Source organism: Marmota monax, unplaced genomic scaffold (genome assembly GCF_021218885.2).
Source record: "Marmota monax isolate L192 unplaced genomic scaffold, Marmota_monax_Labrador192_F-V1.1 WCK01_AAM20220418_F8-fsc00211, whole genome shotgun sequence".
NCBI classification, from domain to species: domain Eukaryota; kingdom Metazoa; phylum Chordata; class Mammalia; order Rodentia; family Sciuridae; genus Marmota; species Marmota monax.
The window spans coordinates 650,713-677,479 of record NW_026694080.1 but is presented as its reverse complement, the minus strand read 5'-3'; the positions used below and the strand labels follow the sequence as shown (position 1 = coordinate 677,479).

The window sequence follows — 26,767 nt, the reverse complement described above, 5'->3', positions numbered from 1 at the left end:
TGTGAAGTAGCATTCACATATCAGAAAAACATTCAGCCTTTGGGATTGGCTTATTTTGCTTAGCGTGATATTCTCCAGTTCCATCCATTTACTAGCAAATGCCATAATTTTGTTCTTCTTTAAGGCTGAGTAATATTCCATGTGTATATGTACCACAATTTCTTTATCCATTGATCTCTTGAAGGGCACCTAGATTGGTTTGATAGCTAAGCTATTGTGAATTGAGCTGCTATGAACCTTGATGTGGCTGCGTCACTACAGTGTGCTGATTAGTCTGTGGGTATAAACTGAGCAGTGGGATATCTGGGTCAAATGGTGGTTCCATTCTAAAATTTCTGAGGAAATCTCCATACTGCTTTCCAGAGTGGTTGCCCCAATTTGCAGTCCCACCAGCAATGATTGAGTGTAATTTCTTCCCCATATCCTCACCAACATTTATTGTTACTTGTGTTCTTGATAATTGCTGTTCTTACTGCAGTGAAATGGAATCCCAGTGTAGTTTTGATTTGCATTTCTCTAATTGCTAGACATATTGAACCTTTTTTCATATATTTGTTGATCAATTGTATTTCTTCTCCTGTGAAGTGCCTGCCTGTACAGTTCCTTAGCCCGTTTATTGAATGGGCTATTTTGGTTTTTGGTATTAAGGTTTTTGAGTTCAAAAGAAATTCTTTTAAAAGATGTTTTTGAAGAATAGTTGTTGTAGTAAATCAAATGCTTTTCACCAATTCTGGATCTTTTGTTTTCTAAGGCTGATGGTTAAGCCAAGACTGTGAGGCATGTTTTCAAAGCTCTTGGCCCCCAAGAATTGGGCCTCAGTCTTCCTGCACAGGGTTTCTCACTGTTTCCAAACCAGGCAGTGAAGATGGTTCCATGAAGATGGGGGTATCTGCCTTGCAGAATCTGTCATGGGCATTTCAGGTTGTGCTTTGTGTCCTCTCAGTTACTTGCTGTGTGGTCAGCTGACCAGAAAAGAGAGAGAAGGGCAGGTTTGTGTAAAAGTGTTACTTTTTTTTTTTTTTTTTTGCCATAATGGGGATTGAACCCAGGGCCTTGTGCATACCAGGCAAGCACTCTGCCACTGAGTACACTCCCAGCTGGGACATTGCTCTTTAAAATGTTTTACGATGGCACCTAAATATCATGGAAATGTAACAAATAATGTCCATTTGAAAAAATAACTGGGCAGGTGGCACACAGCTGTAATCCAAGCACTTTGGGAGGATGAGGCAGGATTTCAAGTTTGAGGTCACATTTTAGTGATTAAAAAATAAAAAGGACCAAGAATGTCCTCCTGGTAAAGCGCCCCTGGATTTAAACCCCAGTACCAAGAAAACAGCAACAAACGACCAACCTGGGAAAAATAGGGAGACCCTGTTTGAAAACAAAAACAAACTCTGTGTGTGTGAACAGACATCATCCCCTTTTCTTCCTGGATGCCTGCATTCTCTTCTACTCCCCACAGTTGTCTGTCTCCCTTTGGGGCACTAGGGATCAAGTCCAGCCGTGCTCTACCACCGAGCTGCATCCCCAGTCCTTTGTTATTTGAGACGGGACACCTTGCTAAATTGCCAAGGCTGGCCTTGAACTTGCAATCCTCGATCCTCCAGCCTCAGGACTCCCAATCACTGGGATTTTGGGCATGCACACCGTGCCCAGAGGAGCTCATCATGATCACAATAGTATGTTTCTGCAACAAAAATATTTGTGAAATATAAATTTTTCTAGACTTGGCTATGAGTAGTACTTAATTGGTGAAAGCAACTTAAATACAATACAGTAACAGTCAATAAAGCAACGAATTTTTGTGTGGTGCGGTGACCCACACCTGGAATCCCAGTGACTCAGGAGGCTGAGGCAGGAGGATCACATGTTTGAGGCCAGCCTGGAAAACTTAGACCTGTCTCAAAAGATAAAAATAAAAAAAGGGCAGGCGGTGAACTCAGTAGTAGAGTATCTCTGGGTTTAATCCCCAGTATGATGGAGACTATAGGGAAATAACCAAGAAAATTTATTTGTTTATTTATTTTTCTCCTGAGATAGATGGGATTATTGTACTTTGTTTTTCTTTCCTTTTTTCTTTTTTTTGTTCATACCAGGGATTGAACCCAGGAGTGTCTAATCACTGAGCCACATCCCCAGCCTGTTTAGTTTTTTATTTTGAGACAGGGTCTTGCTAAGTTGCTAGGGGCCTTTGTAAATTGCTGAGGCTGACCTTGATTTGTTATCCTCCTGCCTCAGCCTCACAAGCCACTGGAATTACTGGCATGGACTTGTATTTTACTAGGCTTGCTTTTTTTCCCCTCATTTTCCTCCCCCCAAAAACCACATATATTTTTGGTAAATATCACTGATTGCTAGAAGGCAGAGAAGCTGGCAGAGGGCAGGAAAGGCAGAGATGAGTACCAAGGGGCCGGATGGTTAGTCTTGTGGGCCTCCATCTATAATAAGGTGATGACCCTTTCTGTATGCCTTGGACCCTGCCCGAGGGGCTCATGGGAGATGAGAGAGACTCTCATCCTTCTCTTAATTCAATTTATATGCACACCCACATAATTATTTTTGGATGTTGATGGTTCTTTATTTTATTCATTTATTTACATGTGTTGCTGAGAATCAAACCCAGTGCCTCACACATGCTAGGCAAGCGCTCTATCACTGAGCCATAAAACCAGCCCTCAATTTCTGTTTTTAATCTTTATACATTATAAGCATTTGACAATGTTGTTCATGCCAATAAGTGGGTGAGATTAAAGGGGCTTTGTCCAATGGGGGCAGGCAATTCTTTGAATTTCCTCTGAGTATGGTGAAACCTACATAGTGATCTGTGAACAAGAGTAACTGTTTCATGATTTTACATTTATACCCCTGGCCTTCAACAGTTCTGTAAAAATGACACTTGTTATAAGTATGTCATTATGTAACAACACAGCAGTTGTAACAAGGTCACCATTGCTAGCACCTCCTTAATGGCCTCCCTGCCCACCCTGTCCACAATACGCCCCTGCCCCGCCAGCCACTCCCTGCCTTGCTAGTTTATTTCCTGGGAGCCCTTGTCCCCATCTGCATCCATCTGGGTTACTTGTCTTGTGGCTGGGCCTGGACTGGGGAGGGAAGGGGTGGGTCATGCCAAGTTGGAGCCGATCTTTATCCAAAAGTTTGATATTTTGTTCCTTGTGGATTCTTTTACAATATTGCCCTTAGGTGTTATTTCTTCTAGGGACTTAGTGTTTTTGGCATCCCCTGAAGTTTTGTGGCCCAGGCGAGTACCTCACTCCCCTGCCCCGAGTCCTGGCCCTGGTTTCTTGGTTCTCTCTCTCATCTCCCATGAGCCCCTCGGGCAGGGTCCAAGGCATACAGAAAGGGTCATCACCTTATTATAGATGGAGGCCTGCAAGACTAACCATCCGGCCCCTTGGTACTCATCTCTGCCTTTCCTGCCCTCTGCCAGCTTCTCTGCCAGCCCCTCGCTCTTGGGTGCACTCTGGTCAGAGGTGTGAGACGTTCCTGCCCAGCCAGCCTCTGTCCCCATGCCTGCTCCCCTGGCCACTTGATGGGTGCTCATTCCCCTCTGAGCAAGGCAGGGTGTGACAGGAGCAGAGGTCCTCTCTACCCCAACCTGCCCCTGACCCATGCCTATGCCTGGATGCTTAGGAAGGTTCTAAGTTTGCCCACCTCCTCCTCCTCCTCCTCCTCCTCCTCCTCTTCCCCTCCCACCCTTAACCTCAAGAGCCCCTGGATGATGCTGATGCTGAGGGTAGGAGTGATCCCAGCAAATATGTCCTGAGGGCTGGCTGTGTGCCAGCTGCTGTATAGATGGTCTCAATCAAACCTGACATTAGTTTCTGACGTCAGTACTAGTATTGCCCTCATTTTACTAACAAGGAGACGGAGGCAGCTTGTCCAAACTTATCCAGCCAAAACATAGTGGTACCAGGCAGAACTTGCTATATCATTTGTGGGACCCAGTGCAAAATAAAAATGAGGGGGTCCCTTATTCAAAAACGACTATTAATTTCAAGATAGCAATGTCAGAGCATTAAAGCCAATGTAGGGCCCCCTGTGACTGTGCGGGCTCACACCCAGTCAGCCCTGGTAGCCAGCCCTGGTACCCGAGAATTTGAACCCAGATTCTAACTCCAGACCCCACAGACTCTACACTTGGAGGAAATAATCATAACCATGGTGATTCACAGAGCACCTGCTCTAGGCAGTGCGCAAAACCTTAAGCCCTTTCAGCCACCCTGTGGGGGGTGGGTATTATTACCTCATTTTTGAGGAACCTAAGCTTTAGAGAAGTTAGGTTACTCTCCAAGTTCCCCCAGGTGTAGTTCTGAACACAGGACCAATTCCAGAGCCAGGGTTCTTCTCCCTGTGCCATGGCAGCCTCTCTAAGGATCACAAAGGCAGGAACTAAAATGGAGCTGGGCACGGCTCAGGCAATATCTTAGAAACTTTGTTCTCAGGGCTGATCACTGGGGGTCCAGCTGCCGTGCTTATGACAGAAAGGTGCCCCAAGTGTGCAGGTACTTCCATCGGGGCTTCTGCTTCTACCAAGATCGATGCAGGTAAGTGTGAGGGGCTGGGGGCAGGGATGCTGGAAGAACCCCTTTTTGTGGACTGTGTCCTCCTTGAGTCTCCTCTACTCAGCCTCCAGGCTGAGCTAGCTCTGAGCCCTAGAGGCTATTCCTGTCTCCTCACTCTCTTCCCCATACAGCTATCAGAACCTGAGACCCCCCGTGCCCCTAGAATGGGGCCACCACCACCCAGAGCCACATGTCACTCTTCTGGAGCCCCAGCTGGGACTGACCCACAGGGGTTCGGAGCCCACCCACCTGCCCTCCATTGCTATGGCCATAGGCTGGGCCTGGCCTCATCCCCACTGGGACATGGAGCCTGATCTGCGGGAGGTTGGTGGAAGTTCCCGGAAACCTCTGTCTCTGTCTCCATCACGTGAGTCATCAAGGGATGCAGGTGGGATAAAGTGGGATCTGACACCAGGGTTCCTGTTCTGCCTCTGAGCAGACTTTCTATTTCCTTTCCCCTCTAACTTCCTCAGGATTCCCAGCTGGAGGGAAATTGTCCTCTGGCTCCCTTGCTCTGTGTTTTGGAAGCAGAATCCCATGGTGCCTGTGGAGGCAGAGCAACTAGTTTCAAATGCTAACTCCACCATTTGGTAGCTGTGTGATTTTGGACTAGTTGCTTCACCTCTGGGCCTCAGTTTCCTCATCTTCAAAAGGACACTGATACCTGTAAATAAGTGCAATTACAAAAAGAAGAAAAAAGGACAATTATTTACCTCACTGGTCATTTCAAGGGCAATGATGTGCTTAGTGCCTGGCATAAAGGAACACTCAACAATTGTTAGTGGTAGTGGTTATTTTTAAATGATTACCCCAAATTAGCATTGTACAAAGGCAATATATGGCACAGATGCATTTTTTTTGTAACAGTTTTATTGATATACAATTCACAAACCAAAAAAATTCACTAATACAATTCAATGTGTTCTAGTGTATTCAGAGTTGTGCAAACATAACCATCTAAATTTTAGAAAATTATCTTTACCCCAAGAAGAATCCCTTTAGCAGTCACTTTCCACCTACCCTCCCCCTTCCCAGTCATTGGTAAACTCTAGTCTACTTTCTCTCTGTTTAGATTTGTCTATTGTAGACACGTCACATAAATGATCACTGGCCTAGAATTATCTAGATTCATTTATGTTGTAACATGTATCAGAATTGCATTCCTTTTTGTGGCCAAATAACATTCTACTGTAGGGATAGAATACATCTTATCTATCCATTCACCTGCTGATGGACATTTTGATTGTTAATTGGCTATCATAGGTATTATTTTCTGTGAACATTCATGTTTAAGTTTTTGTGTGGACATATTTTCATATCTCTTATGTGTATCCCTCAGAATGGAATTGCTGACTCATATCAACTCTGCCATACATGCGCATACACTAGGGATTAAACCCAGGAGTGCTCTACCACTGAGCTACATCCCCAGCCCTTTTATTTTATTTTGACACAGGATCTTGCTAAGTTGCCCAGGCTGGCCTTGAACTTGTGATCCTCCTGCTTCAGCTTCTCTGAGTTGCTGGGAATATAGACCTGCTATGTCTACTATTTAAAGTAACTGCTAGACTGTTTTCCAAAATGGCTGAACCATCTTACAAATCACATGTAAAATTAAATTTTTTCTAGTAGCCACATTAAAAAAAGTAAAAGCAACTTTTTAAAATTTCAAATTTTAAGCTAATATATCTTTTAATGTTTAACCCGTAGATGTGAGGTGTCCCTCAAAAGCTCATGTGTGAGAAAATGAGAGAATTTTCAGAGATGAGAAGATTATGAGAACTTTAACCTAATCAGTGGATTAATCCACTGAAATGGATTAACTGAGCATTAACTCTAGACAGACAGGGTGTGACTAGGGGAGGTAGGTCACTGGGAGGTATATGCCTTTGGGTTTATATTTTGTCCCTGGTGAGCAGAGCTTTTTCTCTGCTTCCTGGCTCTAATGTTCTGAGATACTTTCCTCCCCTACCCTTCCACCATGATGTTCTGTCACCTTGAGCCCAGATCTATGGAGTTGGCTGATGAACCAAAAAAAGCTTTTCCTTCTCTGTATTGTTCTTTTTTTTTTTTAATATTTTATTTTTTAGTTTTCGGTGGAAACAACATCTTTGTATGTGGTGCTGAGGATCGAACCCGGGCCGCACGCATGCCAGGCGAGCCCGCTACTACTTGAGCCACATCCCCAGCCCCTCTGTATTGTTCTCATCAGGTCTTTAGGTAGCAACGATGTAAAAAGCTAATTAAAACATTATCAAAGCATATATCCAGTGCTATCAATGTTATTCATTATGCAATGAATATTAAGCATTGTTAGTGCTGGGTGCAGTGGTGCACACCTGTATTTTCAGCTACTAGGGAAGCTGAGCAGGAGGATCTGAAGTCCCAGGCCAGCCTGGGCAACTTAGCAAGACTCTGATCACAATAAAAAGAGCTGGGGATGTAGCTCCGTGGTAGAGTGCGCCTGGGTTTGATCCCCAGTATCTTAAAATAAGATTAGGACTGGACTCTGAACTACGTGGGGCAGGGTTTGGGGCCAGCTCTGAACCTTGCATGCTACATCAGTGGGTGAATGGATGCGGTTTTCCCCACAGCTGCTGGCGGGCATCTCAGCCACTCCCAGGACTCTCAGCCAGAGTCCCACCCTTTCCCGGAGCTGACAGCCCCACTTCAGAGCCTGGACCTTGAGGAGTGGCAGGTAGCAGGGAAGGGATGACAGAAACTGGCTGCTGCTGCACCTCTGGGGATGCCCCGACCTTCTGGGGGAGGGGACTGGAGAAGGCTCTGGGGCTGTTTGGGGGGTAGGAGTGGGCAAGTGTTTCACCCCATCTGTGGTTGCAGGGAAAGCAGGACAGTCGGGATGTGGTGTGTGGCATCTGTATGGATAAAGTGTGGGACAAGCCGGAAGCTGAGCGGGTGTTTGGCATCCTGCCCAACTGTACCCATGCTCACTGCCTGGGCTGCCTCCGTACCTGGCGGAAGAACCATCAGAACCTTCCGCTGAATGTCATCAAGTCAGTGTCATGCAGGTGCCAGCAGGGAGGGAGGGAATTGCCCACAGAGACATGGACCAGGAGGCCAGCCTGTGGGCTTGTGACTGCCCCCCCCCATTCAACCCCCACTTATCTCATGCAGGGCCTGTCCCCAGTGCCGAGTTCATTCCAGCTACATGATTCCCCACAAGTTCTGGGTGGGCGAGGGGCCCAAGAAGGAGCAGCTCATCAGGAATTTCAAGGCTTGGACCAGGTGAGGCTGGCGGAGTGGGGAGGAGGGAGGTGGCTCTCGGCCTGGGATCCTCAAACACTGGAAGCTCAGAAGTGGCCCAAAAGGCTGTGACCAGTTTTTATAATTTTAGCAAGTCTGTTTAATAACAGGGTCTGAGATGGCAGCAGGGTTAATTTTCTATCTCTTTCTATTTATCTATTTATCTATTTATTTATTTAGAGGTACTGGGGGTTGAACCCAAGGGTATTCTACCACTAAGCTACATCCCCAGTCCTTTTTTTTTTTGGTTAGCATCTTGCTAAGTTGCAGGCCTTGAACTTGTGCTCCTCCTGTCTCAAGCTTCCTGAGTAGCTGGGATTACAGATGTGTGCCACGATGCCTAGCTATTTTCAATGTGTTTTTGTAAGACAGGAAAATACATTGATATGAATGTATGTTGTTTGCTTTGATGATCTTTGAAAATATGGGGTCGCTGACAAGGGTACTGAAGGGCAGCCCTTGAAAATGAAAATTAGATACCCTTTAAGATACTTCACTGCCACCTGCTGGAAGAGAGTGGAAGAAGTGTAAAATCTACACTGGTACGGTACTGGCTTAGATGGGATGCTAGGTAAAACCTGCCCAACCTTGTGTCAGCCTAGAGAGCTCCTTATTCCTGAAACAACAGAGCTTGGAGATGATAGTCTTTATCTACCTCTACTTTGTCACAGCCAGATCCCCTGCCGGTTCTTCATGAGGGGGAGAGGCCGCTGCCCCTTCAAATCTGACTGCATCTACCTGCACCAGCTTCCAGCTAAGACCCCGGTCTCTGGTCCTCCTTGGCCTGACAGTGTTCAACTGGTCTCTGGGAGTAAGGTGATAACAGTAGGGACATGGGATCAGGGAGGCTCCTGGTCATGGTGTATAATTAATGTCCATGGTAACTGTAAACCTCTGTATGATGTCTGTGGTGTGGATGGTGCCTGTGCTTACACCATTGTGCTGTGTCCAACCTGCCCAGCTCATATGTGAGCCTTGAGCTCCCTGGTGTGGATGGTGCCTGTGCTTACACTACTGTGCTGTGTCCAACCTGCCCAGCTCACACGTGAGCCTTGAGCTTCCTGTTTCCAGGACAATCACAGTTGAAGCTGATGGGTTTTCAATAATTTTTCTCTCTAGTTCCAGGTACTGGGCCCAGCACTGTTCTTAAGGGGCCACCAAGCCAGAAGAAGATATGTTCTTCACAGACTGTGCCCTGGCTCTGGCTCTCTGAGGTTCAGAACTCCTGCTAGGTCTCAACAGTTCTCTATGGCTTGCTACACCAGGATCGGCTGGAGGAGATGGGACGAGGGGAAGGGCTGGTGGTTCTTTCCCCTGTGGGGTTTAGTGGTAGGCAAAAGTAGCTAACCCTTTACCCCTGTAAACTACAGCAGTGACACAACTGAGGGACACAGGAATGGAGGATGGCTTCTGGAGTGAGAACGGATTCTTACCTGCTTGCCAGTGTCTTGGCTTTTAACTTTGCTCTTTTGTAGGATTTTAGAAGAAAACTAATAAAATGCACCTAAACTGTCACTGTGCATCTGAAGAATGATCTGCTTATAGCCCAGCCCCACCCCCAAGGGGAGTAGGGTTGCTCTTTCATTCAATCTTTTATACTTTCACCTGTCACTTAGCTTCTGGAAGTCTCTGCTGTACACACATAAGAGGAGACAAATGAGAAAGGCAAATAACATCATGAAAACTTTTATGACCTTACAAAGTCTTTGAAAAGATCTTGGGATCTCCCAGGGCCCTTGAACTGTTTAGAATTTAACCCCATTTTCCTTTCAGTTGGCTAGATGCAGATCTTGGTGCGGTAGCTGTAGAGTAGGGAGTGAGATTATAGTTGAGGCTGGCAGGGATTCCTGGTTCTTCATGGCCTGACCCACATCTTGATTACTCACCCTGATTCCCTTCTGTGCTGTCCCCCACCCCTCTAGTACTGGGGATTGAACCTGTGGTGTTCTACCAGTGAGCTACACCTCCAGTTCTTTTATTTTTTATTTTGAGATGGTCTTTCTAAATTATTGTGGCTGGCTTTGAACTTGCCATCTCCTCCTGTCTCAGCCTCCCAGAGTCGCGGGGATTATAGGTGCACACCACTGTATCTGGCTTCTTGAAAGTTCTATATCACAAACATTCTATTGCTTACTTATTTAGCTTTCTCTCTTCACTTGTATGTCAGTGATGAAGGCAATGACCTGTGTTTGGTCCCCTGTATTCCCAGTTCCTAGGTGCTCAGTAAACACTTTTTTTTTTTTTTTTAGTATTTTGTTTTAGTTGGACACAATACCTTTATTTTTATGTGGTGCTGAGGATGGAACCCAGCGCCTGGCATGTGCTAGGCGAGCGCTCTGTTGAGCCACAACCCCAGCCCCTAGTAAACACTTACTGAATGAATGGATCTGTGTGGCACCAGAGCTGGGAGGACGGACAGTACAAGTTGGCTCCCAAAGTGGAGATTTATGGGGCGCTGAGGGCTGGCTCTTCCTACTCCTAGAGGAGTTCAGTGATCTCTTGCATCCTCTAAGTGGAAGGTGGCGCCACTCCTGGCACCTATAGACAATCAAGGCAAGACTGCTACTTGGTCTTTGAAAGATTCACAAAATAATTGTAGATGACTGAAACACCAAACGGGGCAGCATTTGACTTGGTTGAAATTAAATGGCAGGGTAAATACCATAAATTTCCCTTTTTCTTTTTGCGGTATTGGGGAGTCCGCCCCAGGTGCTAGCATAGCCAGGTAAGCACTCTACCACTGATCTACAGCCCCAGCCTCTGGGCCTCTATTCTGCCCCACCGCTTCTGCGGGTGACTGAAGAAGATGAGCTTAGGATCAGTCCCGAGGATCCGCCCCTCCACTAAGCCCCGCCCCATTAAGATCCCGCTCTGACGCGCTCCGCCCACAAGCCAACCGCCCGTTCTGGCCCAGCCCCGCCCGCGGACACGCCCCGTCATTGGCGCCACACCTACTCTCCGGCCTGGCAATCTGTGGACCCGCCTCTTCCTGTCCGCACTCGCGCCCCGCCTCCCACCCTGGCCCCGCCTCGTCTCCCTGCTCCTCAGCGCGGGAACCGCTCGAGTTTGAGACGGTGTCTGTGTAGTGTCCCGCGCTGGAGGAGGCGCTGTCACGTCTGGGCCAGCCTCGAAGCTGAGGCCTTAATTAGAGCGAGGGGAGTAGGGTGGCGCGGCACCTGCGCCGGGGATGGAGACCCCTGGGACTGGGGATGAAGGATCCGCACCTTGGGCGTCCTTGGAAGCACCCGCCCGCCTTCTGCTGCAGGCATTGCAGGCTGGGCCGGAGGGGGCGCGGCGCGGCCTCGGGGTGCTGCGGACGCTGGGTCGCCGCGGTGGGGAGCCCTTCGACTGGGGCCGCTTCCTGGAGGCTCTGTGCCAAGAGGAGCCAGTCCTTTGGGGACCCGACGCCCGCCTGGAGCTGTAAGTCCGCGGCTTACTGCCCCGCTGCAGTCACCAGAGGCCCGACGGTCGCTTCCTCTCTGTTACTGCGGAGGGGACTGAGCACAGAGGTTAAATCACTGCCCACCGCGAGGGCGCGCTACCGCGCAGCCTGGGAGGAGTGACACCCCTCACTGGGCACCTACTGTGTGCCGGGCAGTGCTGGACACTGGATACTAAGACACCCCTTCTGTTGGGCGTATATAAATGAGTATAAGTAGAGCTAAATAGATTTTGATTGTATACTTTCATTTCTAAGAAAAATAGAATGTATACCTTCACTATAGATAAACTTACGTATGAAGTGCACACGATTGTTAACCTATGTACCTTATAAAATAAACCGAAATAGAGGTTTTTTTTTTTTTAATGTATTCTACTGGGGATTGAATTCACCAGCGTTTAGCCCCTGAGCTACATCCTCAGTTCTTTTTTCTTTCTTTTTTTATTTGTTTATGTTGTTTGAGACAGGGTCTCATTAAGTTGCCAAGGCAGGCCTCGAACTTGTGATCCTACTGCCTCAGCCTCCGAGTAGCTGGGATTACAGGCAGAAATAGTTATTTAAAACAGATGTGATAAGTGATGGAATAAACATCTGCTAATTTTGGTGGCTTTCTACTTGTTTTTTTTTTTCAAAGTGATATACACTTTCAGGCAAGAAAGAACATTTTCCTTGAGAATAGTAACTACAAATCTGTATTTTGGTGTTCTTGATAATTTCCAGTTTTTTGAATGATTTTGGACTTTTTCATAACCTCTTTTCATGGCTGACAAGGAATTCCTACTATGAGTTTCTAGTGTTGCATGGCCGTTTTCTTATTTGATTGTGCTTCCTTTACTGGCCTCATCCTTGGTCTTTAGTTTCTTTGCAGGCATCCTATCCTTTTAAGCCACCTGTCCATTGTGTGAAGATTCATGTTTTAAAAAAAAAAAATACAGATCTTAACTGCATTTAAGTAGCATAGTTAACTCAAACACACAAAAATGCAGAGTGAGGTGCCAACCCATCTTCAGCTCCAGTGGTACAGGTCTTCCTCCTTTCTTGGGCCAGGTTCCCCAAAGTTGGCCTGGAAACTGGTATATGGAGAGCAAACTATATGTTAAATTTTTGTACTGTGTAATTTTTTGTGTTTTAGATAAGTAGGTAGGAGTTCTAATATAGCCTTCCCATACTTTTTTGAACTTTTTTTTTCTTTTGTAATACTAGAGATTGGACCCAATGGTGCTCTACCTCTGAGCTACATCCCTAACCCTTCTTGGTTTTTATTTTTTAAAATTTGAAACAAGGTCTTATTTAGTTGCCGAGTCTGGCCTAGGACTTGGAATCCTCCTGCCTCTGCCTCTGCAGTTGTTGGGATTACAGATGTGCTTAATTTCATGGAAGAGATGGGTCAGGATAACTTGTCTGAATCCCTAAATTGAAAAGTATAGTAATGTTTGTCCAGTTCTCTGCCTTTTTAATGGATACAGTAAGGGAGGGCAAGAGGCTTAACCTAGGGCCCATGGATAGAACTATATTTCAGTACACTTAATTTCCTTTGTAATCCTAGGTATTTTGTTTAATGTATTTAACCCTCATTCAGAGAAGGGGCTCATGGCACTAAACAAGACCCTTGGAGTAGGGTCTTCCATATCTCTCTCTCTTCTGTAGTTCTCTCTTTCCCTTTTTTTTTGGCACCAGGGATTCAACCTGGGGGCTCTTCACCACTGACCCATATCTCCAGCCCTTTTTATTTTTTGATGCAGGGTCTTGCTAAGTTGCTGAGGGTATTGCTAAGTTGATGAAGGTGGCCTTGAACTTGTGATCCTCCTGCCTCAGCTTCTCAAGCTGCTGGGATTACAGGCATGTGCCATTATGCCCTGCCACATTGCATCTTCCACAAAGAAGTGAAAGTTTGCTTTTTTTCCTCTCATGCCAAGAACCTCTGTGTGATATGACATAAAGCCCTGCAAAGTCGCACAGAGGGAGCAGCTCAGGCATGATAAGGGGGTAGGCTAGATACAGCCATGACTTGTTTGCCATATCAAGCCTCAAGTCACACAGGGTCTGGATTTGTGCCTCTGCAAAATTACAGACCACCACATTGCATTATGGGCCTTTAGGGCATGGGAGGATAGTGTTTAAATCAGAGAACGCTGGGTGCTTACAGGAAGGAGTTTTCCTTCTGCCCTTACCCCAGGGTTCCAAAAGAAAAGACTCCCACCCTGCTCTCCCCCATTGCTTCTGTGAATACTGTTTGGAAACTAAAGTTGTAATGAAGATTATTATCTGATGATTCCTTCTGTTTGAAGTCTTGCCTCCTCTGTGAAGCCTTCTCTGTTCGAAGCAGCCCTTGCCTATCTCTGTACCCTTATTCTCAGAAAGTTAATTCATTCAATAAATGTTCACCTAGGCGATACTAGTACCCAGAGGAAGGAGACTCTGCCTTTGGTTTTCAGTAATTCACAGTTTTGTGACAGGAACAAGGGAGATAGTGGGATAAGTAACCCTGACAGTTCCAGGGGATTGCCAGGTGGGGCTTCAGGACAGCTTACACAGCATCCTGGAGTGTTGTTTAGTAGTATTGTTTTGACCTAAAATATGGAAATAGACTTTTTTCTTTGTTATACAAAACAAGCCTGGGGCTGGGTATGTGGCTCAGTGGTAGAGCACTTGCCTGGCATGCATGAGGCCCTGGGTTCCATCCCCAGCACTGCACAACAACAGCAGCAACAAGAAGAAGCATGAATCTTTTTTTGTTGTTGTTTTAGTTGTCAATGGACCTTTATTTTACTTATTTATATGCGGTGCTGAGAATCAAACCCAGTACCTCACACATGCTAGGCAAGGACTCTACTACTGAGCTACAACCCCAGCCCAGAAGCATAATCTTACAGAATAAGTTCCAACGTTAATTTCTTAGTTGAAATAGGAGATATCCAAGAGGTTAAGAGCAGGGCCTGGTGTATAGTAGATGCTCAGTGAACACTTGCCAATGACTCATGCTGTCCTCTCTCCATCCACACCAACTCTTGCAGGTGCTGATGTCTGTCTCCCATCTGTCCTCTGCCATTGTGCCCCCAGCCTGCCCTAATCTGCCCTGAGCTTCCTCCAGCAAGACACTCTGACTGCTTGCTCTCCCTCTGCTACCCAGGAAACCACTGTTGCTGCGATTGCCCACATTATGCCGGAGGAATCTGATGTCCCTGCTGATGGCTGTTCGGCCGTCACTGCCTGAAAGCAGGCTCCTGTCTCTGCTGCGGATTGCCCAACAGGACTCAGTCTCTGCTCCTGATGCCTGGCTCCAATCCCTGGGAACACTGCTACAAAGGGATCTGGGGATTGGAGTGTCTCTTGAGGGAGCCTCTCCATTGTCCGAAGGGTGCCAGAGACAGCTCCAAGGCCTGTGTAGGCAGCTGGGCCAGGAGGGCAGGAGGTTGAAATTGCCCCAGGCTGCAGACCCTGAAGGGAAAGAGGAGGAGGAGGAGGACAGGAACTCACAGCATCGTGGGAAACGCAGAAAGGAGCCAGAGGAAGAGCCTGCCAGTCCTGAGGGGGAGAGGGCCCCCAAAAGGTCCCGGGATTGGGAGGGGGAAGAAGATCACAAGGATGAGAGTCTTGAACACCAGTCATTGGAATCCCTGGGTGATGGAGGAACCACATCACCTACTAAGAACCAGCTGGATGTGGGAGCTGAGACCAGTGAGGCTGGCCTGAGTCTGGAGGAAGCCAAGGGTCTTGCTACAAGCATGAAGTTGCCCAAAGCTGTCCAGGTACTGTGGTGGGGAGGCAGGGTTTATCCATGCTGGTTGGGACGCTGTTTCACAACTGGGATCCATGGAGCAGGGGGATGGAGGCCTACGAGGAGGGAGTCCCCCCTGCCCAGCCTTATGGAGAGGGTTAAGGAGGGAGTTACTAGCGGTGGGAAACACTTCTAACCATCTGTAACATGGAGTTGTAAAAGGGTGCCAGGCAAGGCAAGAGACTCTGGGGCCACCCTGTCACCCGTCCTAGGGGTTAAGGGGAATCATATCTGCCCTATCAGCCAGGGCCGGGTTTACTTCATTAGTGTTGGATGGAGAGAAAATAAGTCTGGACAACTGGATTTTACATGGACCTTATCTGGTTTGGATTCTTAGGAACTTTGCAAGATAGAGGCTTCATGTTCTTAGCTCTCTTGACTCATCTTTGTCCACTAGCTCCCACTTAACAGGCTCCCCCGCCCCATGCCAGTACCAGTGATTGACCCCAGGGCTGCTTTACCACTGAGTTACATTCCCAGTCCTTTTTTATTTTTCGTTTTTTTGAGAACAGGGTCTTGCTAAGTTACTGAGGGTCTCACTGAATTGCTCAGGCTGACCTCAGACTTGCAATCCTGCCTCAGCCTCTTGAGTTGCTGGGATTATGGGCATACACTATGGTGCCCTGCTGACCAGGGGCAGGGAGCTGGGACTGGGTAGTGACTGAACTCTCCTCTGCAGGACCAGGTGCCCAGGCTGCAGCAGCTGCTGAAGACCTTCAGGGAGGTGATTGACCCTACCCTACTCACTGTAGCCCTTCTTCCACCTCTGCCCAGACCTCAGCCATGCCCCAGGAAGCCCCAGCACACTGAGGATCAGGCTGGTGGGGGGTGGGGTTGGAGGGAAGGTCTGAGGACGGTCACTGCTGAGGCTTATCTTGGCCCGAGAATAGACAGGCCATCACCAATTGAAGGGGTGGCCTCAGTGAATTGTCATCAAGGGCTCTGCCAGCCCTAACGGGATTTACCTCCCCAGGGAATGGATCGGTTAGAGGCTGCCCCACCAAGTGAGCTGCAACTTTTCCATGAGTGTAGTTCCAGCCAGGTGAGGCCAGAAAGACTGTTTGTCTCTGAGTTTATGGCCACTCCCCCCACCTTTTTCCACTTTAACTTTTGTTTCCTTACCTCCTAAGGGAATCTTGCCCTCTCTATCTCTCGGGTAGGTCACCCTGAGTGCTTTTCTGAGCCCTCAATTCCTTCCTATAGGCCAGTTCGCCCACCCTTAATTTGTCCTGGAGCTTCCTTGCTCTGCCCCTTTGATTGCCCACTTGGCTTGTGACAGCCTAGCAGAGTTAGACTAAGCATCCCCATGTGTCCCCTTGTTCTTGGGCAGATGGAGCTGCTGTGTGTCCAGCTGCAGCTCCCCCAGCTCTCAGCAGCAGGCCTCCTGCAGCTCTGCACCTGGCTGCTGGCCCTGTCCCCAGACCTCAGTCTCAGCAGTGCCACTGTGCTGACCAGGAGCCTCTTTCTTGAACGGGTAGGTTCACTGGTAGCCCCCAGGACAATGGGGAGAATGTCTGAGCCCTGGAAGAGAATTGCATGGGAGAGGGTGTTCCTGGCCATGCAGGCGCCTGGTCTTGCTGGGCAGCTTGGGGCCCTGCTCAACAGGCTGGGCGTGGGTCTCCTGGCATCTAACTTCCTTCTAGGGCCTCAGAATTCTTTCAGAAGCTGATTGAGGGGATTTTGGAGTTGGAGAGGGAAGCTATGTGTCGTTCCACTGAATAGGTCCCCTGAGCCCTAGATAAAAGATCTTGTAATTTTTCCCTGTACAACATGTATCACTATCTGAAATATATCTCAGATAAACATTTATTGAAGGAAGAGAAATGAGTTACTGTCTCCTCCCTGTTGGCTGCAGATCCTCTCCCTGACTTCTTCTGCTTCCCGGCTGCTCAGGACGGCCCTGACTTCATTCTGTGCCAAGTACACCTACCCCGTCTGCAGCGCCCTCCTTGTCCCCCTTCTCCAGGCCCCAGGCATAGGTAATTCTAGAACGAGCCCCAGACCTGGTACCTCTGCCCTCTGTGCCCAGCACCCTTTGCTGGTAGGAGTTGAGTGTTCAGTGGGTGAAAACACCTGTTGCTTCCCTGGCGGTGACAGGCATCCTGTTCCCCCCAGGCCCACCTCCTCCCCTTTGCTCTCCCTGGCCCAGGTCCAGCTCAAACAGAGTTACTGTGTGGCCTAATGAAGGACGAGTCCCTGGAGCCGGACACACAGGGCCTAATGCTGGGGTAAGTGTGCAGGACTCCATGTTGCCCCCACTCCCATCTTTCCCCCAGGCCAGGCCTGTTCCAGGTGGCAGCCGGCTGGGCACCAGACCCTGGGCCTCAAAGACAGGATGTGGTGTAGCTGGTGCCCCTGTCACTCCAGCTTGAACCTGCCTCATGCCTTCCACCAATGGGCCTGTGCACACTGCCATTCCATTCACTTTCCCATGCACTTCCCGAGCCCAGGGTTGCTGTTCTTCTCCCCACAGTGGCCTCTGTGGGGTGTGGGGCTAGCTCCATGCCAAGTGCCCTGGGAATGCAGATAAGAGGCAGGTCCCTGCTCTGGAGTGCTTCATGGCCTAGCTGGAACGTGGCGCAGTGGTTAAGAGCATGGCTCTGCAGTCAGACATGGCTTCAAATCTTAACCTCTCTTTTTATTTAGATACATGAACTCAAACTCCACCTCTGTGATCCTTCGTTTCCTCATATATGAAAAATGGGGGTGATATTCATTTCATAGGACTTTTCTAGATATCAAATGTGATGATGAATGTAATGAATTCAGCACAGTATTTGGCATCTTTTTTTTTAAATTTTTTTTTTTAAGAGAGAGAGAGAATGAATTTTTTAATATTTATTTTTTAGTTTTCGGCAGACACAACATCCTTGTTTGTATGCGGTGCTGAGGATCGAACCCAGGCCGCACGCATGCTAGGCAAGCGTGCTACCGCTTGAGCCACAACCCCAGCCCCAATATTTGGCATCTAATAAGTGCTCAAAATTGATATTAAAATAGTGTTAAATTGGGGTATTAAAATTGATACAGACATGAAATAATGAATAAGACGGACCTCATTGGACACAGATGTGAAATACAAAATGCTAATTAGGAGAGTTCTGCCTCAAAAATAATAGCAGCTGCCACTCACTGGGCATTTTCTCTGTGCTTTAGAGTCTCATATACTTCATTCAGTCCTGTGAGGCAGGAGTGCTGCCACCTGAGAGCTGGAAAAAGTGCTTAGAGAGGTTAAGGCATTTGGCCAAAAGGTCACCCAGCCAACAAGTGGGATGAACCAAGCCTGCCCACTCAGGAAGCCACAAGTCTCCACTGTGACGTGCTGCATTTTGAAATGAGGGGAGGACTGTGCAGTGGAACAGGAAGCGCAGCTGGAGTGGCCATGGCGTGGGTGGAGCTTTGCAGGGAAGGCCACCTGCTCCAGGAGGCCTATTGTGTCATCCCACAGTGTCGCCTTCCTCCTCTCTGAGTTTCCTTCACCTTTGGTTCTCAAGATGCACTCTTGACTCCTGGTTATTTTTTAGTAGGAAACTATATTAATCAGATTTTTGTTGCTGTGGCCAAAATACCCAACAAGTCCAACTTGGAGGAGGAAAAGTTTTTTTTGGCTCATGGTTTCAGAGGTTTACTCCATGCTCAGCCGACTTCCTTGCTCAGTGCCCAAGGTGAAGCAGAGCATCATGATGGAGAAGAGCTGCTCAGCTTATGGCTACTGGGAAGCAGAGAGTGAGAGAGATGGAGGTGCTACAGACGAATAACCCCAAAGGCTCACCCCACCTGCCTATCGTTACTACCCATTTCATCCATTCAAATTAGGATGGATTGATTAGGTCACAACCACAACTCTGGTAATCCAATCATGTACCTCCTACATTAACCGGAGCTTTGGGCACCTCAGATGCAAACCGTAACACCTTTCACCATCACACTACCGTATCCTTCACCGTCAGCTCCTGGGGATCTTGGGTTGTGACATTGGGTTGTATTGGCTCTGCAGCAGCAGCTGCTGGGGCTACTGCCCACGTCACAGGGCTCTGACTACTCTGTTGGCAGGGATCTTGGCTGGCCCCAGAACCTTGCCCTGCCAAAATAACAAGAGCAGTAAAAACTCAGGTTTGATGAGCAGTTGGGCCTTTCTCACCAGGGCCACTTCTCCGCAGGCAGATCTTAGAGCTGTCCTGGAGGGAGGAGACTTTCCTGGTGTTGCAGTCACTCTTGGAGCGGCAGGTGAGCAGACCACCTTGGAGGCAAGAGGGCAGAGAAATGCTGCAGTGCTATAGGGGACAGAGGGATCCTGGGTTTCTGGGTCTTTTCAGTGGTGAGAGGCAAGCAGGACAATCACCCTACAGCATGGTGCCCCATGACAGGAGGAGAGCCCTGCAGCTCGCAAGGTTGGGAACAGAGCTGACCATGTGGTCCATCTAGCTCTACCTCTAATAAGCTTGGGGCTCTAGGACAGGATTTTTTTGTAATATATATATATTTTTTTAATATATTTTTTTAATTTATTTTTATATGGTGCTGAGGATCGAACCCAGCACCTTGCACGTGCCAGGTGAGAACTCTACATCTGAGCCACAACCCCAGCCCCAGGATTTTTTGATATGTATGTGTAAACTTAAGTTTTGAATAGGTAATAGATTCTAATGTTCATAAATTTTCTTTATTTCTTTCTTATTTCTGGTACTGGTGATTTAACTTAGGAGCACTTAACCACTGAGCCAAATCCCCAGCCTTTTTTATTTTTTGAGGCAGGGTCTCATTAAGTTGCCAAAGGCCTCACTAAGTTGCTGAGGTTGGCTTCGAACTTGCAATCCTCCTGCCTCAAGCTCCTAAGTCACTGTTATTACAGGCATATGCCACTGTGCCTGGAAAGCTGACATTTCTTTATGCTTCAGTTTCCTCTTTTAAAAAGGAGAGTTATTTATTTATTTATTTGGTGCTGAGGATCGAACCCAGAGCCTCACATGCCCTAGGTGAGCCACAACCCCAGACCCAAGAAAGGAGAGTTATGAGACTGGGATAAAGTTTCAATGGGGTAATTGGTATAAAGTGCTCAGAACTGTGCCTGATGCATAGTATTGATTAAATTTTTATGAAGCGCTGCAGTGTCCCTTGGGATCTTTCACTCCTTTATATCTTCAGCCACAAGGCAGACTGTGTATCCTTGATTTCACCTTGGTGCTTTGCAACAATGGCTACCATTTTCTGAGACCTGTCTCAGATCCTGTGTGCATTATTTCATTTATCTTTCTCACAATTGTCAAGAGTTAGATATTTTGAGCCCCATGCTACAGATGTGGAAACTGAAGCTTAGTTCTCCATCACTGTGACAAAATGTCTGAGATAAACAGCTTACAAGGAGGAAAGGTTTATTTTGGCTCATGGTTTCTGAAGCTTTAGTCCATAGTTGGCCCAGTTGCTTTTGAGTATGTAGTGAGGCAATAGATCTTGGCTGCAGGAGCATGTGGCAGAGGAGGTTGCTCACCTCACGGTGACCAGGAAACAGACAGAGAGGAGGGGCAGGGGTCCCAGTGTTCCTTTCCATGGCCCACCACAAGTGACGGAGCTTCCTTCTGCTAGGATCCACCTCCTAAAAGCTCCACCACCTTCCAGTAGTGCCACCCTGGGGACCAAGCCTTCAGCACGTGGGCCTTTAAGGGACATTCCAGACCCAAACTATAGCATTTGGTTAAGCTACTTGCCCAGGGTCACCTCGTGAGGAAATAGTGGAGTTAGGAATTGAGTCCAGGAGAAGCTGAGTGAAGAGCGCAGGCCTTTCTTGTGATTTGCTCCATCTCTCAATGTGTGCAGGTAGAGATGACCCCAGAGAAGTTCAGTGTCTTGATGGAGAAGCTCTGTAAAGAGGGGCTGACAGCCACCACCTCCCTGGCCTATGCCAAGCTCGTGCTGACGGTGATGACCAAGTACCAGGCTCATGTGAGTGTTGATAGGGCCACCGGAGCTGGTCCTACTGGCCAGGCTGCTCTGGGTCTGCCATGAGGGTATTCAGATTTCGAAGGAATAAAACACTTGCCAGGGAAACACAAGTTCAAGTCCAGAACTGAGAAATGGGACTGCTTAGGGTTTATTCATCCAGCTAACACCTCTTTGAGCCAGATATTACAGTTAACTATTTATCATGTCTTTCCTGTTCACTAGCCTGAGATTGGAGGACAAGGTCAGCTCAAGGGGAGGGACTGCATTGTGGTTACTATGATTTATCAACACAAGTGGCAAATCTAGCTACAGGCACATGCCATGGTGTCTGAGCTCCATTTTATAGATGAGGAAATGGAGACTCAAGTCATTTACACAAGGTCACATTGCCAGGACTGGCAGCATTTTATAGGGGGCGCAGTAAGTCAGGGACTGGGCTTTAATTCTTGGCTGTTGGCATTTTACCTTTTTCTTGGAGATCACAGACCTATTTGTTAATTTCATGAAATTTACTATAGATCCTCCCAGAAAAGTGAAAATACGAGCATGACTCTGCTGCATAATTTCAGGGGGCTTCCAGACCCTCTATAGCTCACGGAAGAGGAATGCCCCATGTGGGGCTTCAGGAGTGTTCTAAGGGCCTTTAGCTGGAGAGTTACTTGGTCACATTTGCATTATAAAGAAGCCCCTGGTTTCCTTGAGGAGTGGGGATTGGAGAGGGCCTGGGAGCTGTCAGGACTTGCACCAGCAGGTCTCAAAGGAAGGTGGCGGCCACAGTGTAGTCTTGAACCTGTTTCCTCATCTGTAAAAGGGAGGGCTGTGAGGACTACGGAGGAATGTGTGCAGGTCTGCCGCATGTAAGCCCCCAACACTTGCCTAATGCTGTTAATTTAACTTATTAGTAAGTCGTGCAACTAGTATTTGATTCTAGACCTACCTGGATCCATGGCTGGCTAACCATGGTGAAATAATAAGGTGTGGTCGCTCAGGAGCCTCCTGCTCTTCCTCCTCTGGTCCTTTGTCCTGGCTTCCTCTTTCCTTCCTAAACAGTGCTCCTGGGGTAGAGAGGCGAGGGGAAGGACCAGTCGCTGGAATCTTGACGTGATTCTTCCTCCTCCGCAGATCACTGAGGCCCAGAAGCTGGACCTGGCCATGGTCCTAGAGTCCAACACCACCTTCCTGAGGAAGTCCCTGCAGGCTTCCTTGAAACATCTGGGCCACTGACCATCCAGCAAGGGATCACCTCCTGGAGCTCTGACACCAGTTTCCTGAAGGAGATTTTGCCCTCAGCACCTCTCCCTGACTCCTTGCCTCAGACTGATCCCCACCGATCCAGATTGACCAACTGCCTCCCTGTTCCAGGCTGCAGAGGCCACCCAGTCAGGAGGGAGAGCTCTGGGGTGAAGGGAGGGGGCTGAATGAACTGTTTGCCAGGGCTGCTGGCCCTGGGCTTGCTCCTCATCACCTCTGAGGCTGCAGAAATGGAAACTTTCTGACAGGCCTAAGTAGTCAATGGCGATGCTCAGTGGGGTCAATGATAGACACACAGTGCTGGAGGGGACCTGGGCCACCTCTGTGCTCAGCACAGCTCTCTTAGGCTCAGGTATGTTATGACCCTCTGTCTTTGTTTTCTAATTTGAATAAATTATCAATAGCGTTTAATAAAAAGCAGGTGGTTTAATGATGTCTTATTAGAAGCAGTGCCTGCCTACCTTCCCAAGTAACTCTGGGTACAGTTGAGCCATCCCCCACTCCCTGCAACCTCCTGCTCAGTAACAGGAGGCATCCTCTTCCTTATGAGGGGAACAGTGTAGAGTGTTTTTTCTGAAATTCATTAATTTACATTCCCTGTGGGCCAGTAATATGTGACCCACCACCACCCACAGCCCCACAGTAGGTGAGGCATGTAGCAACCACTGGGCAGGGGTGTGGTGGAAATGAGGACTTAAAAGGTGGAGTATCTCAGGCCAGAGTTGGGAAAGGGTTTGGGCCCAATAACATTTGACAAGGGCCGGGCGGTCCTGGGGGTACTGCTGTGGGCAGAGAAGAGGACAGAACATACTTTAAAGGTAGGCAGTGCTGTGAGCCTGTTTTACATCTTTGTATTCCCAAGGCACCTAGCTAAGCCCTTTGTTTACAGAAAACACTTTGAACGTGTAAATGTTACTGAGTCAGCTGTCAAGTGAACATTCACTACAGTATCTTCCTAGCTGCTGGCATTGAAGGACCAAGAACAGAACTTTCTGGTCACTTCCCTGACCACAGCTTCCTAGGAAGCCCCAAACCACTATTCAAGCAAGATGATGAGAGAGGAAGGTCAGGGCTAGGGATAAAGCCTGTTTTGTTTTGTTGTAGATGGATATAATACCTTTATTTATTTTTATGTGGTGCTGAGGATAAAACCCAGTGCCTCGTGTGCTAGGCAAGCACTCTACCACTGAGCCACAACCCCAACCCTAAAGCCCTGTTTTGAGAATAACAGTTGAGGCAGAGGGCAGGAGGAAGTGGGCAGGTGTTTAGGGGACAAACATGCCAGAATTGCATGCTGGCAGTGGCCTTCACCAGTACTGTACCCAGTATGTGTGACTACTGAACCCCAGGCCCTGGACCTCTTTGGCTGCTCCCTGCATTGTAGTTACTAAGTTGAGAGGCAAGGTATGGAAGAAAGTAAGTTGACTGAAAAACCAGCTAATCAAGAAGATAGGACTCTCGCCCACAGCCCTGAGAGCTCTCACTTCTCTCTTGTGGGGAGGCTAGTTTAGGGACAGTTTATATAGGAAATGGGTGATCCTAGACTGGTGGGTACCTTCTCACAGGTGGAGGTTTGTGACCAAAGGATGCACGATCCTAATGTCACAGTCAGGAGATGCTTTTCAGTTTTGCAAATCTCAACAGCAGAGATAATTATTTCCTTGGGCTACTCTCATCATCACTATAGTTGACATACAGCAGGCCAGCGGGGCTAGCTACCTTGAGGCTTCCTCCCTGACCAACAGATTCAAAGGCTTAAATGAAAATATAGTTCACCTGATTGTCTTGGAAGACAAGGGTCAGGTAAGGTTTATCAGGGAGTCAGCAGAAGTGGTCTCTGAGCTGTTTCAGACTCAGCGCCTTCCCTAAGAGCCTGGCAGCAGCTGGCCAATGGGGACATTTCAGGTGGGTCCGCTGTATGGCGCGGGCGCCCCCCAGCGGCGACACGCAGCGGCGCTCCTTTGGGTTGAGTCTATCGACTGCGTTCTGGACGTAGTCCGCGGGAACGACATTTCTCGCGAGAGCAGGGCCGCTATTTCTGCGCGTGCGCAAATTGCCCTAACCTCTTTCTGTTACTGCGGCGCGAGGAACCATGAGGTGAGTACCATCAGAATGCCATCCGCGTTCATCCGCATTTCTTGGTGCCGGGCTGACTTCACCATGGGGCATCTTTACCGCGGGTCGGCTTGCGGGCCTGTTTTCCCGCCAGGTTCTGGGCTCCAGTCGCCCGATGCGGTGCCGGAGGATCCTGTCTTGGGTCGCACGCCCAGGGCGCTAGTGGGTGGCGGGCCGGCCCTGAGCGCGCTCGCTTCTCTCCCGCAGCAGCAAAGTCTCTCGCGACACCCTGTACGAGGCGGTGCGGGAAGTCCTGCACGGAAACCAGCGCAAGCGCCGCAAGTAAGTGCGGGCCTCCCCGGAAGCCCAGGTTCCGGGTGGTGTGGGAAGCGGGCCGCTGGTGACGTTGTCCCTTCCTCTAAGGTTTCTGGAAACGGTGGAGCTGCAGATCAGCTTGAAGAACTATGATCCCCAGAAGGACAAGCGCTTCTCGGGCACCGTCAGGTTGGCACCGTCCTGACCCCACCCGGCCCTCAGTGCCCCGCGCCCGTCTGCTCCCTTTGAGGCTCTCGCCGAGCCCGGGCGGCCCCGTGCGTACTGACGTGCCAGGGGAGTTCAGGCGCCCTGCCCCGGGCAGGCGGCTGGGCGGACCCCCACCCTGGGTCGTAAAACATGAGGGGAGGCGTGGGGAGGCCTTGGCCGAGCCCGCCGGCTAGTCTGAGAAGCCAGGCTGGCTGTTGGTGAATGTGGAGACTCTGGGTAAGCTCGCGTGTGCTCGGTCCCAGCCCCTCCACCTGCCCCTGGGGCCCAGGGCTGGGCATGACCTGTTCTGTCCCCCCAAATGCAGGCTTAAGTCCACTCCCCGCCCTAAGTTCTCTGTGTGCGTCCTGGGGGACCAGCAGCACTGTGACGAGGCCAAGGCTGTGGATATCCCCCACATGGACATCGAGGCATTGAAGAAGCTCAACAAGAATAAGAAGTTGGTCAAGAAGCTGGGTGAGCCAGCCGGCCTGGATTTATATTTTTTGTTCTAGGAGGGATATGATGGTGGTAGAATGGTTTTTCTGCCATTTGGGTTTTTTAATGACCACAGTCAGGATCACAAAAGTAAGGACTGCTGTACTTGGTTAGTTAGTTTTGGTGGACTTTCTTTTAATATTTGGAGGGTTAGGATTTTATAAAGGTGGCCATTTGGTTTTTAGGAGGTGAGATTTTACTGTAATGAAAACATACTCGGCCTGATTATGGAAGATAGTGTCATGTGAAGTTAAGTCAACTAGCCCAGGTGCTGTGATTTGGGATTTGTTTAAGCAATGGTATTAGATCTGTCTTACAGCTAAGAAACTGATGTCCTCAGTTGTCATCTGTCAGCTAGAAAGAGAGGAGGAAGAATTTGAACCCAGGCAATCTTGAGTAGAGAGTGCTTTGCATGCACTGTGCCATGGATTTGGGGTCATTCTGGTCTTCTGAAGCGAGGTTTCAGGACCAGTTCTGAGGATGGAGCTAGATACTGCATGGGCATGTGAAGGGTTGAAAAGACTTGGTCCCTGGGGCTGGGGGCAAGGGGCTGCTTGGATTGGAGTTCATTTCTGTGGTTGATTCAGGTGTTTTTCTGACCCTAACATCCATGTTTAGCAGTCTCTTTGTCTAGGACCTAAGCAGCCAATAGTTTTCCTCTTTTCCAGCCAAGAAGTATGATGCCTTTTTGGCCTCAGAGTCCTTGATAAAGCAGATTCCACGAATCCTGGGTCCAGGCCTAAATAAGGCTGGCAAATTCCCTTCCCTGCTGACACACAATGAAAACATGGTGGCCAAAGTTGATGAGGTGAAATCCACAATCAAGTTTCAGATGAAGAAGGTAATGCAGTCTGGTCTGTTGCCATGGGTGAGGGGTGTTGGCAGAATTTTAAATTTCAGGTTTTATCTAGCCTAAACAGAGCCCATCAGAACTCTGGTTCATATTTCCTTGAACACAGGATATTGACAGCAGGGGAACTGAGTAGAATGAAGCTTTCTTTTCTGAATAGCTCTAGTCAGAGCTATTCAGAAAGCTTCATTCTACTCACTGGAGTCTAGAATCCAAGTATTGCTCCTTGGGTCACTGTGGGAGGAGGGATAAGCTGTCGGCCACCCCTTACTAACCTTACTTGACCCTCTTCCCTCCATCCAGGTGCTATGTCTGGCTGTTGCTGTTGGTCATGTGAAGATGACAGATGATGAGCTTGTGTATAACATCCACCTGGCTGTCAATTTCCTGGTGTCATTGCTCAAGAAGAATTGGCAGAATGTCCGGGCTTTATACATCAAGAGCACCATGGGCAAGCCCCAGCGCCTGTATTAAGGCACATCCTAATAAATCCTAGTGCTACCATCTCTTAGTCTGCCTGTGATTAGAAATGGACTGTTTTCTGCGCTGATAGTTGCATGTGTTAGAATTATTGGTAGCTAGTT

At 48.5% G+C, this 26,767-nt stretch overlaps 2 protein-coding genes and 1 non-coding gene across 10 annotated transcripts; all 3 read left to right on the top strand.

Annotated features, from left to right (window-relative positions):
* The first annotated feature begins 10,877 nt into the window (after positions 1-10,877).
* Positions 10,878-22,698, top strand: Fance (FA complementation group E). 8 transcript variants are annotated; one of them, XR_006856155.2, is made up of 10 exons: positions 10,878-11,270; positions 14,423-15,041; positions 15,750-15,794; positions 16,044-16,112; positions 16,401-16,544; positions 16,926-17,049; positions 17,220-17,298; positions 19,215-19,297; positions 20,885-21,010; positions 22,133-22,697. XR_006856155.2 is itself a non-coding variant. In XM_046464559.2 (10 exons), the coding sequence occupies exons 1-10, from the start codon at positions 11,038-11,040 to the stop codon at positions 22,232-22,234; spliced, it is 1,608 nt and encodes a 535-aa protein (XP_046320515.1). In that variant the 5' UTR covers positions 10,878-11,037; the 3' UTR covers positions 22,235-22,696. The 8 variants fall into 8 exon arrangements, 7 of the variants coding, with proteins under 7 accessions (XP_046320515.1, XP_046320517.1, XP_046320516.1 ...); XM_046464559.2 differs by having other exon boundaries at positions 19,231-19,297; positions 22,133-22,696; XM_046464565.2 differs by having other exon boundaries at positions 11,143-11,270; positions 14,307-15,041; positions 19,231-19,297; positions 22,133-22,694.
* On the top strand, positions 13,916-13,988 carry Trnaa-ggc (transfer RNA alanine (anticodon GGC)). Its single transcript has one exon. It is a non-coding gene; the product is annotated as a tRNA-Ala (tRNA).
* Positions 22,699-24,273: 1,575 nt separating the features above from the next.
* Rpl10a (ribosomal protein L10a) lies at positions 24,274-26,687 on the top strand. The gene is made up of 6 exons (XM_046464470.2): positions 24,274-24,358; positions 24,584-24,658; positions 24,740-24,820; positions 25,164-25,312; positions 26,002-26,174; positions 26,487-26,687. The coding sequence occupies exons 1-6, from the start codon at positions 24,354-24,356 to the stop codon at positions 26,655-26,657; spliced, it is 654 nt and encodes a 217-aa protein (XP_046320426.1). The 5' UTR covers positions 24,274-24,353; the 3' UTR covers positions 26,658-26,687.
* The last annotated feature ends 80 nt before the right edge of the window (positions 26,688-26,767 follow it).